The 16,871-nt window shown below is 42.6% G+C and overlaps 2 protein-coding genes across 3 annotated transcripts in view; one reads left to right on the forward strand and one right to left on the reverse strand.

Moving 5' to 3' along the window:
- The window catches only part of TTI1 (TELO2 interacting protein 1), a 41,005-nt gene extending 32,955 nt beyond the window's left edge, over positions 1 to 8,050 (reverse strand). The window contains exon 1 of the mRNA XM_043882907.1: positions 7,911 to 8,050. The gene's annotated coding sequence lies outside the window, so the exon portion shown is untranslated. The remainder of the gene's footprint in view (positions 1 to 7,910) is intronic.
- Positions 8,051 to 8,063: 13 nt separating this feature from the next.
- The window catches only part of RPRD1B (regulation of nuclear pre-mRNA domain containing 1B), a 56,119-nt gene continuing 47,311 nt past the window's right edge, over positions 8,064 to 16,871 (forward strand). The window contains exons 1-2 of one of the 2 annotated variants that reach the window (XM_043882909.1): positions 8,067 to 8,602; positions 13,628 to 13,757. In XM_043882909.1, coding sequence (XP_043738844.1) covers positions 8,452 to 8,602; positions 13,628 to 13,757 — 281 coding nt within the window. In that variant the 5' untranslated portion in view covers positions 8,067 to 8,451. Of the gene's footprint in view, positions 8,603 to 13,627; positions 13,758 to 16,871 lie in introns of both variants that reach the window. The other variant, XM_043882910.1, reaches the window with a different exon arrangement.

Below are 16,871 nucleotides of genomic sequence, written 5' to 3' on the forward strand. Positions count from 1 at the left end.
AAATAAACAACTGAAACACTTGCCTGAGCTGCAAAAGGATTTACCTGGAGATTGGAAAGACTGAAGGATACACATCTAGTCACATTCTGGTAAAATTCCTGTACACTAAAACATAAAAGGGGGGAAATCACATATGCCTTCAGGAAGAAACAACAAATAACTTACAAAAAGACCAGCTTTGGACTTCTCATTTGCAATAGAAGACACTGGAATAGCATCTACTGACTAGAAATAAAGGATTGTGGCCCCCCCAAACCCTACTTATAGTAAAGAGATGCAGCCATCAGGGTCAAAGAGTCACAGACAAGGATTCAGAGAGGGTAGCACTGCACGTCCTACCAAAGGACTCCATTCAAATAAGTGACTCGAAACAGACTTAAAATGGGAAGATGAATGAAGAAGGAAACACTGCTTAGTAACTTTTTTTCCTTTTAGCATGGAAAACTTTCTTCAAATAGAACAGTTTAAGTGGAAGCCCAGCATGTAAAACGGATAAAATCAGTGTCTGATTAAAGCTGGGCGGAAGGCAATGGCCTGGGGTTCTGCATCTCTCTTATTCATCTCAGGAGTTTCAGGAAGATAACCTGGGGGTCCCAGGAACTACGTTCTCAGATTACAGGACGAAAACTGTAACAGAGCTAGCGAAGTGAGTACACTACAGCCTGTCCCAAACTGAACTCATCTGCTCTTTCTGCTGTTATTCCCTTCGTGAGTTATGGTCCTCACCTGGGCTAGACACCTTAGACTCTCTGCATTCTTTCACCTCCCTTTAAAAAAAAAAAACAAAAAATTATTTTTGGCTGTGCTGGGGCTTCATTGCTGCCCAAGCTTTTCTACAGTTGCGGCGAGCAGGGGCTACTCCTCATTGTGGTGGCTGGGCTGCTCACTGCAGTGGCTTCTCTTGTTGTAGAGCACAGGCTCTAGGCGCACACGCTTCGGTGGTTGCGGCTCACAGGTTCGAGAATTCGCAGGCTTCAGTAGTTGTGGTGGGTGAGCTCAGTAGTTGCAGCTCCCAGGCTCTGGAGCACAGGCTCAGTAGTTGTGGCACAGAGGTTTAGTTGCTCTGTGGCATGTGGGATTCTTCTGGACCAGGGACCGAACCTGTGTCTCCTGCTTTGGCAGGTGGATTCTTTACCACAGAGTCACTGAGGAAGCCCCTCACCTCTCTCTTAATTCCACTCTTCCCTTAAGTTTCATCAGTTCTTCCCCTTCAATATCTTTCAAACCTATTGATGCTTATAACCATCTACTTAATATTGGACTGATCATAATGTTTTTTTCTTTGGCAACTCTTGCCTTGCGTGTATGTCCTTCTTGAATCCACATTTCACACTGACATGTAAGTAATTTTTTAAAACAAAAACCCGGATCACTCTTTTCCATGCTTAAAATTCGTCACCTGCTCTTTGCAGCCTGCCTAAAGTGTAAATGCCTTTGTCCCACGGCGTACAGGGCTCTGCACCAGCAGGCCCGTGCCCATCTCATCAGCTTCATTTCTCACTGCTTCGCCCCTTGAAATGGAAACTGCACCATGTGAAGCGATAAAACTTGCAATTCCCTAAACAGGTGGTGCTGTCACACTCACCTTTCTCCTAGCACCGTATACACTGCTATTACAGCATTCAGCATGCTGAATTATTTTGTTTGTGCCTGTTTTACCTACTTTAGACTAGGCAACCATACACCTAGAAGCCGCAAGAGCATCTGGCGTATGACAAAGCACTCAAAAACATCTGTACAGATTCTCCTTTCAAGTAGCTCCAGTAGAGGACAGCAGGCCAATATACCTGGTGACAACTAAAGAAACCCAGTGAAATTTTAAAAACCATTTCTTAAAGCATCAAATAGTTGTAGAAGCAACAAAGACCAGATGGACTAATACTCCAGTGAAGGATGAAAGTCACGGTGAGTCAACAATCAACAGCTGGTTTGTTTGTTTTCCTTTGGTCTATTTGCTGATTCTGGATGTGGCTCACGCTTATGATGAGGCCCAGGCTGAGGGCTGTCACTGATGAAAAAGAAACGATGATGCTTTTAATGTGGTCATATAGGATTGGGGTCCTATGCGCAAAACCACAGTCTTCAGGAATCTCAAAATACATGACTTCTGAGAGGAGGCTGCTGCTGGGGGACAAATGGCTGAGAAATGGCTAACAAAATGAAAGAGATTAACCCACAGATTCGAGAAGCTCAGCAAACTCCAAGCTGACAATACAAAGAGAAACACAGAGACACATCATACAGTCAAAAAGCCAGAAATAAAGAGAAAAATCTTAAAACTAATACAGCGGTAGAAGTGATAGATAGCTTCTCTAAAGAAATGATGAAATCCACAAAACAACAGAATGACATCTCTAAAGTGATAAAAGAAAGTAACTGCTAACCTTGAATTTTACACTCTACAAAAATATCTTTCAAAATTGAAGGTAAAATGCAAGACAATAATGCACAAAAGGTGCATGGATAGTGTAAAAGGAGATAAGGATATTAAGAGACTAGTAGTACCAGGAAGTGGTTAAAAAAAGAAATCTGTATTAGCTAACATGTTGAAATCTGTAGGGTAAATTCCAAAAGAACTGTAAAAGAATATGTTCCTAACAAGTTCAGAGAGCAGTAAAAATGGGACAAATAAATTCATTGTTGTTCAGTCACTCAGTTGTGTCCAACTCTTTGCGACCCCATGGACTGCAGCATGCCAGACTTCCCTGTCCATCACCATCTCCTGGAGTTTGCTCAAACTCATGTCCATTGAGTCGATGATGCCATCCAACCATCTCATCCTCTGTCACCCCCTTCTCCTCCTGCCCTCAATCTTTCCTAGCATCAGCATCTTTTCCAATGAGTCAGCTCTTCGCATCAGTTGGCCAAAGTATTGGAGCTTCAGCATCAGTCCTTCTGATGAATATTCAGGGTTGACTTCCTTTAGGATTGACTGGTTTGATCTCCTTGATGTCCAAGGGACTCTCAAGAGTCTTCTCTAGCACCAGTTTGAAAGCATCAATTCTAGGGGCTCAGCCTTCTTTATGGTCCAATTCTCACAAACATACATAACCACTGGAAAGACCATAGCCTTGATCCATAGAACCTTGTTCCATGTCTGGTTCTACAGGGAGGGAGCACAGCCTCACCCATTATCAGAAAATTGGATTAAAGATTTACTGAGCAAGGCCCTGCCCACCAGAGCAAGACCTAGCTTCCCCTATAGCTAGTCCCTTCCATCAGAAGCTTGCACAAGCCTCTTATCCTTATCCATCAGAGGGCAGATAGAATGAAAATCACAATCACAGAAAACTAACCAAAATGATCACAGGGATCACAGCCTTGTATAACTCAATGAAACTATGAACCATGCCATGCAGGGCTATCCAAGACAGATGGGTCATGGTGGAGAGTTCTGACAAAATGTGGTCCACTGGAGAAGGGAATGGCAAACCACTTCAGCATTCTTACCTTGAGAACCCCATGAATAGCATGAAAACGGATAATAAATATTTTTTATTAATCCAAAGGAAGGTGAAAAATGAGAAAAAAAGGAAGCAAAACCAGTGAGTCAAACAGAAGACAAATACTTAATAAGATGGTAGACAGAAACACAAAGAAACACTGATTACGTTAATTCTGAATTTCTCTACAGTGGTTCTATTGACACTTTTGAACTGGACAGTTTATTGGTAGAGGACTGTCTGTGCATTGTCAGATGTTGAGCAGCATCTCTGGCCCCATCCCCAATGTGCCAGGAGCACTCCCCTAAGAGGACCAACCAAAACATCTCCAGATAGTGCCAAATGTCCTGTGGAGGGTAAAAATCACTCTGGCTGAGAAACACTGGTACAGAGTCAACATAATCCCAACCAAAACACAGTAGCATTTTTGCAGAAAGTTACAAGATTATTCTAAAATTGATATGGGAATACAAACCACCTATAATAGCGAAGATAATCTTGAAGAAGAGGAATTAAATTGGTAAATTACACTACCTGATTTCAAGATTTACTGTAAAGATACGATAATTAAAGGCAGTGTGTTATTGGCAAAAAGAAAGAGAAACAAATTAACGGAACAGAATAGAGTCCAGAAATAATCCCCACACATAGACTTAACCCCCTTAACAGAGACTCCACATGTAGGCTCACATATGTGACAAAGGTGACACTGACATAAAGTGGCAAAGAATAGGTCTTGATTACATCTCATGCTAGATTTAAATGTGAAATGTCAAATAATAAATCTTTCTAAAGAAAACAAAGAAAATCTTTGTAATGTTGGAGTAGCCGAAGATTTCTTAAACAGGACACAGAAAAGAGCTAACCATAGAAAAAAATTGATAAATGGGACTATGTTAAAATTAAGAACTTTTGTTCATCAAAAGATACCATTAAGAGGGTGAAGACAACCCATAAAGTGAGGAAAGATATCTGATATGTCTGACAACACACTCATATTTATAATAAAGATTTTCTGTAAATCATTAAGGAAAAGACAATGCAGCAGAAACACGGAAAAGGACTTGAACAAGCATACCACAATAGAGGATATCTAGATGGCCAATAAACATATGCAAAGATATTAACATCATTAGTATGGAAAATGCAATATAAAACCACAACAAAACACCATTACGCAACAACTAGAAGGGCTAAACTGAAATAAAGGGGGGGGGGGGGGAAAGAAAATACTAGGTGTTGGCAAGGATATGAAGCAACTAGAACTCTCGTTCAGTTCTGATAAGAGTATACCTGGTACTACTCCTTTGGAAAATACTTAGGCAGTATCTATTATTCTAAAGATAAATATACATACACACTATGACCTAGTAATTACATTCTTTGATAAATATACCCAACAGAAATGCATACAATAGATGTGTTCTGGAATACACTATCCACAATTGCCTCCACATTAAAAACTACTGCACATCTATAGTAGAATGGATAGAGTAGTATATTCTCCCAATGGGATACTGCACAGATGAAGATTTACCACTATTGGAGATCTTCAAAGAATGGGTTATGGGTTCAGAAATACAAAAACCAGCTTTCTGTAAGGAAGAGAGTATAACAAATTGCTACTTTGGCATGACTATAAAAGGTACTCATATATAACACCTTTATGGGATGGCCATGAAATCACACCTGTGTGACAATATGTCAATTACAGAAGAAACTGTTTAGAGATTTAGAAGTTTAGGTGTCCTAGATTCTATTCCTATAAAATGCAACCCTGATTATTTAAAGTGGCACTTCGAAGTCTGATGTTTATATAACTTACAGCAAGAGGCATTCTGGCCCAGAAAGTGATACTGGGATGAGGCACTCAGAACAAGCTGATTCTCTGGGTGAGCAGAGAAGACAACCCAGAGTTCAACTGTGGCAGAGAGTGACTGAATAAACCAGTTCTTGACTCTAATCTTTTCCAAGTTCAGTGGAGCCCTACTGGGTTGTGGAAAGCAGTCCCTGGGGAGGTGTTGGAACAGAACTGCAATCAGTATTTGAGTGAACCCATTTCCCTGGCAACCTCTTCCCCTCCTCCCCATCTCTTTCTGCTTCGTCACAGGCATGGGCGATATAAGACCTCTGTGCTATGGTGTACAGGTGTGGAAGACAAATGGGACACTCTGTATAGGATAAGGTGCTATACTTTTGTTGTTGTTTAGTCGCTAAGTCGTGTCCCACTCTTTTGTGACCCCATTGACTATAGCCCACCAGGCTCCTCTGTCCATAGGATTTCCCAGGCAAGAATACAGGAGTGGGTTGCCATTTGCTTCTCCAGGGCATCTTCTGGACCAAAGGATCCAACCCGAGTCTTTTGACTTGGCAGGCAGATTCTTTACCACTGAGTTACCAGGGAAACCCCCCCTCATCCCTCTTACCCTCCTTTATTTTTATTCAAGGCACCTACAACTTTTGGGCTCGTTTTACACACGCCTATGTTTATCTTCCTGTGTAGAAGATAGGCTTCCAAGGACAAAGATTCAGTCTGTTTGCACTATTCTGAATAGTGCTTCAGACATATGCTTTCAAAAATTACTGGCTGAAAGAATAAATGAACCCCCCCCGGCTTGAGAGTGAAGAATCTGTGACAAGATAACCTCAGTTTGATTCCCAGTTCTGTTGTTTCTTGTGTCCAAGTGACACTGAACAGATTACTCATCCATGTTTAATGTTTTCTCATATATCAAATAGTGATACCCATATCCCATAGGACTGTTAACAATTAAATAAAAGAATGTATGTAAGATGCTTAATACACAGTAACTTGGTGTAAAAGTGCTCACTATATGACACTGTTACTTAATACAGAAAGATGGCCTAGATTTGGGGCTTCCCTGGTAGCTCAGCTGGTAAAGAATCCGCCCGCAATGCAGGAGATTCTGGTTCGATTCCTGGGTTGGGAAGATCTGCTGGAGAAGGGACAGGCTACCCACTCCAGAATTCTTGGGCTTTCCTGGTGGCTCAGCTGATAAAGAATCCGCCTGCAATGCGGGAGACCTGAGTTTGACCCCTGGGTTGGGAAGATCCCCTGGAGAAGGGAACAGCTACCCACTCCAGTATTCTGGCCTGGAGAATTCCATGGACTGTATAGTCTATGGGATCGGAAAGAGTTGGACACGACTGAGCAACTGGACTCAAAGGCCCTAGGTTATAATTATGACTATTTGACTGTGATTTTAGGCTTTTCACCTCTTTGATATTAATTCACTCAATCAGCTATGAATAAGGTGTTAGGGTAAAAAAGATAGGTAGAGTCCCTTCCCTGTAATCTTAGATATGTGATCTTAGGTAGGTTATCTAAGCTTTCTCAGCCTCAGTTTCTTCATTTGCCAAATGGGAATACATAATACCATCTCATAGCTTTGTTGTGACGATTAAATGAGTCACTGTGTGAAAACACTGCGTCTAGCTCACAGCAGCAGCTCATTATGTTGGCTATGATGATCACGATTCCAGTCTGGAGGAGAAGTAAAAGCAGCTAAGCAAAAAACAGGGCAGTAAGAGCAAAAACAGGCATCGACTATAATAGAACAGCGTCTCCGAAGTGGAATCTGCTTCAACTGGTCGGTTCCACTACGATCGGGACATTTAAAAATTCTGTTATGTCTACAATAACCTAACTCCCTACCACCACCCCATAGCAGTTAAAAGGACAAATTTCTCTGCTGATTTGATAACTGCAATCTATAAATTTTTTGAAATAGGAACAGGGTACAGAGTATTTCTGTTTCCGAAAACAGTGTCAAATAGTGTTTCTTAAAGGAGGTTAAGGAACCCACTGACTTCCTCATCCACCCACAAAATTAACATATGGTACTTAAATTTGAGCAACAGTCAAATGGACTCCCATCCCCACCCCCACCCCAGAGGGCAGCCTGTAATTCTCCGAAGAGCAGGAAGATCCCCTGGAGTAGGAAACGGCAAACCCACTCCAGTATTCTTGCTAGGAAAATCCCATGGATAGAGGAGCCTGGCACGCGGCAGTCCATGGGGTTGCATAAGAGTCAAACACTAGCGAGAACGCACGCAGGCACGCACACCAACCAAGAGCACAAAGGTGTGTTTTACAGCGGTGCTCTCACAAACAACATCGGAACTGGCCACTAAGGGTGGTTCTGGAGGTGGAGTGGGAGCCCACCACGTGGGGACGGGGGCGTCACCTCCGGAGAAAGAAGAGCAAAAGCCAAGGTGTGGAGGCAGAAAAAGTGCACGTGGGTGGCTTGGCAGAACCAACAAAAAGCTTTTTGTGGTGGGAGGTCAGAAAGCAGGAGGAAGAGTGTGGCTGTGGCCTGCCAGGTGAAGGAGAAAGGCCCCGTTCCACTCCCAGGTTACGATTTCTGTCTCATTGTCTCCCTGGGATTCCCCTCTAAGGGCTCGCGGTTGCTGGGCTCCCTCCTGCTCGCGCCACTCTTCCCTTACCTCGTCTTCCAGCCTTTCCCTCACTCTCCCGCCTCCTCCGCCGCGCCGGAAGTGACGTGTAATTCGCGCACCGCCCAGCGCCAGAAAGGTTCTGCGGGAGCGGGAGAAAGTGTTCCGATGAGACTCACTGCGCCGGCGTGCGGGCGCGAGCGGTGAAAGCGCCTTCCGGAGGCCGTCGAAGTGCGCTCTTTTCCCGGTCTGCCGCTCTCGGAGTACGCAGGGGCGAGATTCAAAGAGGCCTCCAACACTGGGGTGTTTTGTACACTCTGACTCCCCCCACCCCGGTGCCCCACCACTTCTGCGCTTGCCCTTTGACCCTGCTCTCGCGGCGGGGTGAGAGGTCGGTGGCCATCTTGTGGCGGCGGTGCGGGTGCCTGTTACTGCGGAGACCCATCCCCTCCCCCGCCGGGCCCCCGGGCCGTCTGTCAGTCCGTGAAGAGTCCCGCAGGCGGGTGGAGTGAGGCCCCGGCCTCGTGCCGTCACTCTTCCCGCCGCACTGGGCGGCCTAGGCCGCTCCCTGCCGGGCCTCACCGCCGCCACCATGTCGTCCTTCTCCGAGTCGGCGCTGGAGAAGAAGCTCTCGGAGCTGAGCAACTCTCAGCAGAGCGTGCAGACCCTCTCCCTGTGGCTCATCCATCACCGCAAGCACGCGGGGCCCATCGTCTCGGTGTGGCACCGCGAGCTCCGCAAAGGTAAACATTGTCTCCGTCCCCCTCCGGACCTCCCCCGGGTAGCCCTCGTCCGCACCCACTCCCGCGGCCCCTCTAGCTTCTTAGCTGAGCCTTGGCTTTCCAGGCCCGGGCCTCTGATGGATTGCGGTTGCTGAGGTTGAAGACAGTGTTATCCTCATTTCTCGGAGAAGGAAACCGAGGCCTCGGAAGGTTTAAGGTGCTTGTTGAAGTTCCACCGACCAGGGCTCAGGACTCTCAGTTCATCCAGCCGTTTTCCCCCTCCGGCTTCTTCTGACACTTCTGACTATTATTCTGTCGGCCCCGTTGAGCGCCAGGTGGAGGGTACAGGGCCTGGCCTGTTGTGTGCCAGGCGCTGGCTAGGGATTTGAAGTAAGATTGCCCAGATCGAACCCTGGCTCAGCCACTTTTACTAGCTGAGTGATATCGGGCAAGTTTCTTCTAAGCCTCTGTTTTCTCATCTGTCAAACGGAAATGAGGATAGTTGGCCCTTACAGAGACTTTATTCTGTGCCAGTCAGTGTGCTAGGACCTTTCGTACATCCTTGCACCCAATGCTCAGCACTGTTCTGGGGAGTGGATATAGTCACTGCCATTACAGAGAAGTTGAGAGGCCACTCCACCTAGACCTCGCCTCTCAGGCTCCTCTTCTCATGCGGCTCTCCTTAGTTCTAGATCCTGCTCACGATCTGGCCGCCATTGATTGAGCTTAGCCTGTCATGTGCCAGGCACTGGGTTGGGTGCTTGAAAGCCTGTTGGCCCCAGAGGCCAACTGCCTGGAATCTAAGCCCGACTTTGTCATTTACTGAGCCCCAGCGGCTTAACGTCTCTGTTCCTCAGTTTCCTGATCTGTAAAATGAAGATGATAAGTGATACTTATGGTGCATCTGTTCTGTGCCAAGTGCAGTACTGATTTCTTTACACACATGTCTTTTGTTTAAGTTCTCAGAGTTCTGTGAAGTAGAAACTTGTCAGGTGAGAAAAAAGAAGGCTCAGACGGCGTGTGGTGAAGAGTGATCAGCCTAATCCACATCAACGTCTAGCATGGTGTCAGGCACAGTGTAGGCATTGGATAGATATTGGGGACTCCATGTGCGACATGGTCTTTGCCACAGTTGCTTTCCGGTGGGGAAAGATGGGCAACTGCATAGCTGTCTCATGCCCTGGTGAGTTTCAGAGCAAAAAGCCGAGGAAATGAAGCTCAGTGCTGTTTTGGACAGCCTGTGTGTGGTAGACCTTTTCTAGCATAGGAAGTAACTGCATGTGTCCTCTGCTCCATGAGCTCAGGATGTCACCCTGTTTTGCAGATGAGAGAACCTGTGAGCCTCGGATAACATCAGATTGGCAGACACCAAAATCCGGGATTCTTTTGGGAGACCCAGTTCTAGTCCTCTGGCAGAGACCCTCACCCCCCACAAATACCATGTGCTGTACCGAGATGTGGGGGGGTGGTCCCCTTCATCCTTCTAGGTAGTTGGAGAATAGAGCCTGGGGCTCCCAGAACCTCATTCGTGTACCCTACTGTGCCACTCAGATATTATTTCCATCATCGGAGATGTGGGGAGAAAATTTGAATTGCCTCTATAGGATCCTTTCTAGTAGGATCTCAGAGGCATGTCAAAATCCATCTCGAATGTCACTTCTTGTGACACCATCTTGATTCCCCCACCTCACCATATTTGAGTTATTGAGAGTAACAATTTAGAGTTCTTTTGTTTATGAAGCTCCTTAAACCCTAATCTCGTATAATGGAACTTTATGTTGTAAGTAGGTCAGTATTATTATCCCTGTTTTATAGATGAAAAGATAAAGATACGAAGAGATTAAATGCTTTGTTAAGGGTTATCCAGTTGGGACATGAGCTTTCTGTGATGAGAGAAATGTTTTACATTTGCTGTCCAATAAGGTAGCCTCTTGGTCATGAGCACTCAAAATGTGTGACTAAGGAAGTTTCAAATAAATACAATGGAAAATTCAGTTCCTGAGTTTTGTTAGGTACAAAGCAAATATTCATAGCCGCATGTGGCTAGTGGCTACCATATTGGACAATATAGAACTAAAGGCTGGTCTTCCAAGCCTCAGGATACAGTTTTCTTTTTTCTTTTTAGGATACAGTTTTCTATTACCCAAGCTTCCTTCGTGAATCGGAAATGCCTCCACACTAAAATGGAAAAGGATTTTGTGCCCTAATGTTCAAATTGACTAGCCCTTTAGGTCCTAGCCCACCCTGAGTCTTTAAAAGTGGGCATTTCTGTCTGTAGTCATTTCTTTAAGACACTCACAGATCATCATCTTTTTGCCTCCAACTATTTATGAGACTTTAAACTTTTTCCTTCTCCTGCTTGGATACTGTTTCTATTCCTGCTGTTTTATTTTCTTTCCATTTCCTAGGAATAATTCTTAATTTATCCCTTTGGACTCTGTTCTAGGTAGACTCCCTTTATTTTTGAAACAGTTTGGTATAAGATACTCTGTTGTGTTGTTATTTAGTTGCAAAGTCCTGTCAGACTCTTTTGCAACCCCATGGACTGTAGCCTGCCAGGCTCCTCTATCCATGGGATTTCCCAGGCAGGAATACTGGAGTGGTTTGCCATTTCCTTCTCCAGGGAAAATGCTCTTAGGTGAACATTTTTCAGTAGTGTTTTGTACTTTATCCTGAATGCAGGTAAATAGACCTTTTTAAAAAAAGTTAGTTTCCCTAGATGTCAAAACCAGCCAAACAAGTGAAAAATTTTGGACAGCCAGTTACTTAAACCTTGCTCAATAACTGTTTCAACCAATTTGGAATGGGCCTCTGTAGGGAGTGAAAGAGTCTGTACTGACATATTGGAAAGACACCTGAACAAGGGCTGGAGTAGATGGGGGGTGTGTGTGTGTTCTGTGTATTGTGACTGTGTATTTTCAAGTATTCTAGGGTTTTGTGGGGTTTTTTGTTTTTGTTTGTTTCGGCTGTGGCTTGTGGGATCTTAGTTCTCTCACCGGGGGTAGAACCAGGCCCTAGGCAGTGAGCGCTCAGAATCCTAACCACTGGACCACCAGGGAATTCTGTCTAAGGCTTGTTATATTGCCTTTGCACACATGGTGCTAATGTTGACTATTCAGGACGTTGAATGTGGAGGGATGAAGTTTTATCCTAAACAAATTCCCATTGCTAAGTTTGAGGGTGATGAGAATTAATGGGCATCATAGATGGTGAAAACCTTGACTCTGTATCTTCTTAGCTATCATATTTGTAATAGTGCACAGTGTATCAGCTCTTGAATGGCCTAGTAGACATTTTACAACATGGATTTTGCGCTTTTTTTTTTTTAACATAAATTATATCAAATTTGTAAACGTTCACTTAGTCCGATTTTCTCTGTAGAAGTTCTCTTTTACTTCTGAATCTTCAACTTTCATGGTGTTGTTAACGTGATAGCTTTAATTTGCAGCAATATCCTAGAACAAGGTTTACTTAAAAAAAAACAAACACTTTTTGCTGTAATCATACCTTTGTAGCAGCAGTGGCATATTGAAACTATTGATGCTTACATTCTGCTTTTGAATAATCATTAGAACAGTTAAAGATAGCTCCAGGTTTCAATATTCTCATCAGTTGTCCGTCTAAACTAGGTTATTACCAGAAGGTTAATACAGTTCAGTGTATCCATGTTTAATTTTATGAGCACTTTTAAGTCATCAGTTTAAACTGTAACATGCCTTAAAAATCGTGTTTTTACCTGAGTTATTCTCCTGTACTACATTTTAAAATGTCAGACCTTATGCCTGCTGTGTCAGAGTTTATGCATGCTGTGTGCATTTCAGAAGAAACAGAAATGGTTTCTCAGAGCAAGGAATAAGAACTAGTAATTCAGTGTGTCAAGTTTGACATAGGGCTTGCTTGAGTTTTTCGGGCACTTTGATGTTGAAGAATACTTTATGTTTTGAACTGATTGTGTTACTATTTATTTCTTACAAAGGAAAACTGGGACCAAAAATGATATTGATGTAACTCCATGGTTGAAAAGTTATGTGCAGAGAAGCCAGGAAATTCAGTATGTTCCCCTAAGCAACTGTAACTCAGATATAGTGCATGAGATTTTTATGGTTTAATATATGATGCCATGTAGAGTAATAGAGAATACTGCATTTAGTAGGTATAAGAGAGAAGGACTTTTGTGGGAGCCATGAATTTGCATATCCAGATTTCAGACGTGTAAATTTTTGCTGATTATGTAGATTAACATGTATTTTTATTTAAGATGAATATCCACGAGTACATCTAGAAACTCCTCTGGATCGTAGAGTTGGCATCATTGACCAATTATGGTTATTGAACTGTTGAAAAAGAAATTCTTGGTCCAGGAGCATAAATTACAAGAATCTATTTTAAAATTGAAACCTAACTCAGTCTTTCATTCTGTGGTATTTGATAATTAACAGTGAGTTAGAAATGTTCGACTTCCCTGGCGGCTTAGATGGTAAAGTGTCCGCCTACAATGCGGGAGACCCAGGTTCAGTCCCTGGGTTGGGAAGATCTCCTGGAGAAGGAAATGGCAACCCACTCCAGTAGTCTTGCCTGGAAAATCCCATGGATGGAGGAACCTGGTAGGTTACAGTCCATGAGGTCGCAAAGAGTCGGACACGACTGAGCAATTTCACTTAGAAATGTTCATCTTTGCAACAGAGTAAATGAAAATCTTGCTTTTAACATGTCTTCTGGAGAATATTGACTGCTTATCCTTTAGGAATCTTCTCTGGATTATCTTCATTTTTATTGCCAATTAATTACACTGATTAACACAGAAATTAAGATGGCTTTTCTTGTTTCCTGTTTTTTCAAAATTGTATTCTCAGTTCTATTTTACTAGACATACCTCCAGGAGTTCCTTAAATTGTGTTTTTTTGTTTGTTTGTTTTCAAACATAGCAGTCTAGACCTCAAGTGGATAATGTTTGTCTTAGTATTCTTTAGGAGTAGCATAAGGCAAAAGAATTGTGGATTGAGAATTTCCTTGGTGTAAGCTAAATTGTCTTTTCTTTTTTTCCAGCCAAATCAAATAGAAAGCTTACTTTTCTATACTTAGCCAACGATGTCATTCAAAACAGTAAAAGGAAAGGACCTGAATTCACAAGGGAATTTGAATCTGTCCTTGTGGATGCTTTTTCTCATGTTGCCAGGTATGTTTTATTTTTAAATGCATTACTTTTTCCTTTTTGTTCTTTTTTTGTGATAACCTTTGTAACTCGCCAACTTCATACTTTAAAGAGATGTGCTTTATAGAAAGTGTTGGAGAGGCCAAATTGCAGTTTTCTGTTTTGCCTGGGCCCTTGAGAACTATGTCAGACATGTAGATATTTTGTTGTATTGAAGGGATTCAGTCTAGCACTTGAAGCACATCTTTTCTCCTAGATGTACTCACTGTTGAATTTATTTCTAGAATATGTTATTTTCCTTGGTTTGGCTGAGTTATCTCATTAGCTTATGGTCAAAAAAAAAAAAGCTAAATTGTATAAGGGAACTTTCCAGTAACAAAACTGTGCTATTTAGCAAGAAATTAGTTGCTTGTGCCTTTGTTTTTATTAACTTCCTTCTGGGTGTCTGGATGTCTAACTTACTAAAAATAGTAGTCATTATTGTAACTGCAAAGATAGTAATTATTAGTGTGAAGTTTCTCTGGCTCTATCATATTAAGTCTCTGCCACTGTTGTGTTTTGTGACAGAGGATGGAAGTGTAGGGTATGCATATAGCTGAGATCATGGAAATTATACATTTCATTAAAAGTTTTACAAATAATTTTTATTCATTTAAAAGCAAACTGCTTTTGACACTGAGCTGCCCAGAAGCAGCAAAGAAAAACTGCTTTTCACTAGACTGTTACTAAGTAAACATATGAAAGTAGACATCTTTGCCAAAGGAAACTGGCAGTGAGGAGACTAGTGGGTTAAACAAAAACTGTTCTAGGGTCTAGTGTAAGTGAAAGACCTTAAGTGTGGAAATAACTCTGGCATTCCATGAAAGATTTGGAAAGTTTGAAAGAATGAAATGAAAAATTCAGAACATTTTTAAGAAATGACATCTAGCTTTATAGAGATGGAAACAAAATATTTGTTTGCCAAGTGACTTTTTTTGTGAACATGGCTACTGAAAAAGCAGAATGTGTTAGGAACTTGAAAACATATGGAATCCTCATAACAGTGAATAAACTTAGAGCAGACTACTAGAGTAGCCTTCTACTACTAGAGAGGCAATTTTTTTGAGGAGATTTAGTTCACGGTTTCTTAGATGTGGGCTTATAGCTCTACCTCCAACACTGTCTGAGTGGCCTTGGTTGTGTTACTTAGCTTTTTGAACCCGAGTTTCGTAATTGGTTAAAAGGGGATGTTACCACCTATCTCTTTAGAGTTGTTGTGAGGTTAAAGTTAAACAACAGTCTTTGCTCATTCATGGGAGTATACTAAATTATAAACTCTGTGAAGAGAAGGACTGTTTCTTTTTTGTTCTTTGCTGTGTTCCAGGCATCTAGTGCAGTGTCTGGCATAGAGCTACTGGCTTATGTAGCTTAGGTAACACCATTTAGTCTTGATGGCAGTGGTGTCCCAAGAGCTGAGCAACATTGTTGCACAGCCTTGGCACAGATACAGTAAATAGTCACTGGGCTACAGTAAATAGTCACTGAATAAGTTAACTAATTTAGAGCATAGGAAATTGACTAAAATAATTCCTATAGGGATAACATACATTTTCCCTTAAACATTGAACAGTAATCATTAGCTGCCCCCAAATCAGAAAAGGATAAGTAGAAAGGGGTGGGAGAAGAGGGATGAGCAATACCAAGATTAAAATTCCTTTTCTACTTGGTTTCATCTTAAAACCTATCGAGGAGACATTGTAAACACGTCTTGGCAAATTCCATGGCATTGTGGGGAAAATAGACCTGATCCTAAAAAAAAAAAAATAGGACTGTTACCTTTCCTCTTTGCATTCTTCTAGTTTTTTTAAGGTTCTGTTTGGATATTATTTCCAAGATCCCCATGTTTCTAAGTTCCCTCCCTACTCCCACCCCCATTATTAGGATAGAAAGTTCAGCCAGTCCACTTTGATCCTGAGGCACCTTATCAACAATGAGAAATGCTCTCTGTATTTTTTTTTTGTGGCCAATTAATGAACAAAGATAGACCCATTAATATTGACTAAAATTGATTAGGAATCTCTTTATGATAATTTCCTACTTTCTCCTTCAAACCCCCTGCCACCTGGGGTGGGGTGGGGTGGAGGAAAACCTCTCAAGTCAGGGAAAGCTTGTCAAGCTTATAAGTAAATAAGTGTTAGTCGATCAGTTGTGTCCCACTCTCCTTGATCCCTTGGACTGTAGCCCCCCAGGCTCCTCTGTCCATGGACTTCTCCAGGCAAGAGTGCTGGAGTGGGTTGCCATTCTCTGGATCTTCCCCACCCAGGGATTGAACCTGGGTGTCCTGCATTGCAGGCAGATTCTTTACCATCTAAGCTACAGAGCGGAACCCAAGCTCCTGTGAGTAGATATAATTTGAATAGCAGTTTAAGTAACCAGAGAGGTAGCCAGGTGACAGTCACATATGCCCTGTGAGCCTTGGGAAAGTGTTAGGATTTTGTCCTGATGGGATGTCAGTGAGGGATTTTAAACAGGGGAATGATATATTCCAATTACTTTTGTTCTAGGATCCCTCCACTTTGGGGTGGAGAGTGAATTATAAAGGGCAGGGACATGGGCATGGAGGGTGTTGCACTTGCATGGGCAAGAGATGACATTGGCTAGGACTCAGAAGTGGTGAGAAGATTACAGCTTTATTAAATGTGTATGAATAGATTTCTGTGGCCCAATCCCATGTAAAATTGATAAGATTTGTGGGAATTAAGTGGGAGCTGGTAGTGAGGGAAAAGAGAAGTCAAAGAGTGCCTATTTCTAGGTTCTTGACATGAGTATGGATGACTGGATGGCCCTGCTTACTATGATGAAGATTGGGGTAAAGAATTGGTAGAGGAAATCAGGAATTTTGTTTTGGCTATATTAAGTTCGAGATGGCTAATAGATATTCCAAGGGGTGTTGCCAGGTAGGCGGATGGATGAAATAGTTGGAAGCTCAGTAGGAAATTAATTTCTGGAGACATGAATGTGGAATTATCCCTCTATACATATTTATTTCCTGTTATAACAGTCATGGGTCCCCAAGACCACTTCCAGGTTTGGTGACTTGCTAGGAGGACTCACCGGACTCAGTGTGTAGTTGTGTTCATGGCTGTGATTTATTACAGT

The sequence above is a fragment of the Cervus elaphus genome, chromosome 23, assembly GCF_910594005.1.
Source record: "Cervus elaphus chromosome 23, mCerEla1.1, whole genome shotgun sequence".
In the NCBI taxonomy this organism is placed as follows: domain Eukaryota; kingdom Metazoa; phylum Chordata; class Mammalia; order Artiodactyla; family Cervidae; genus Cervus; species Cervus elaphus.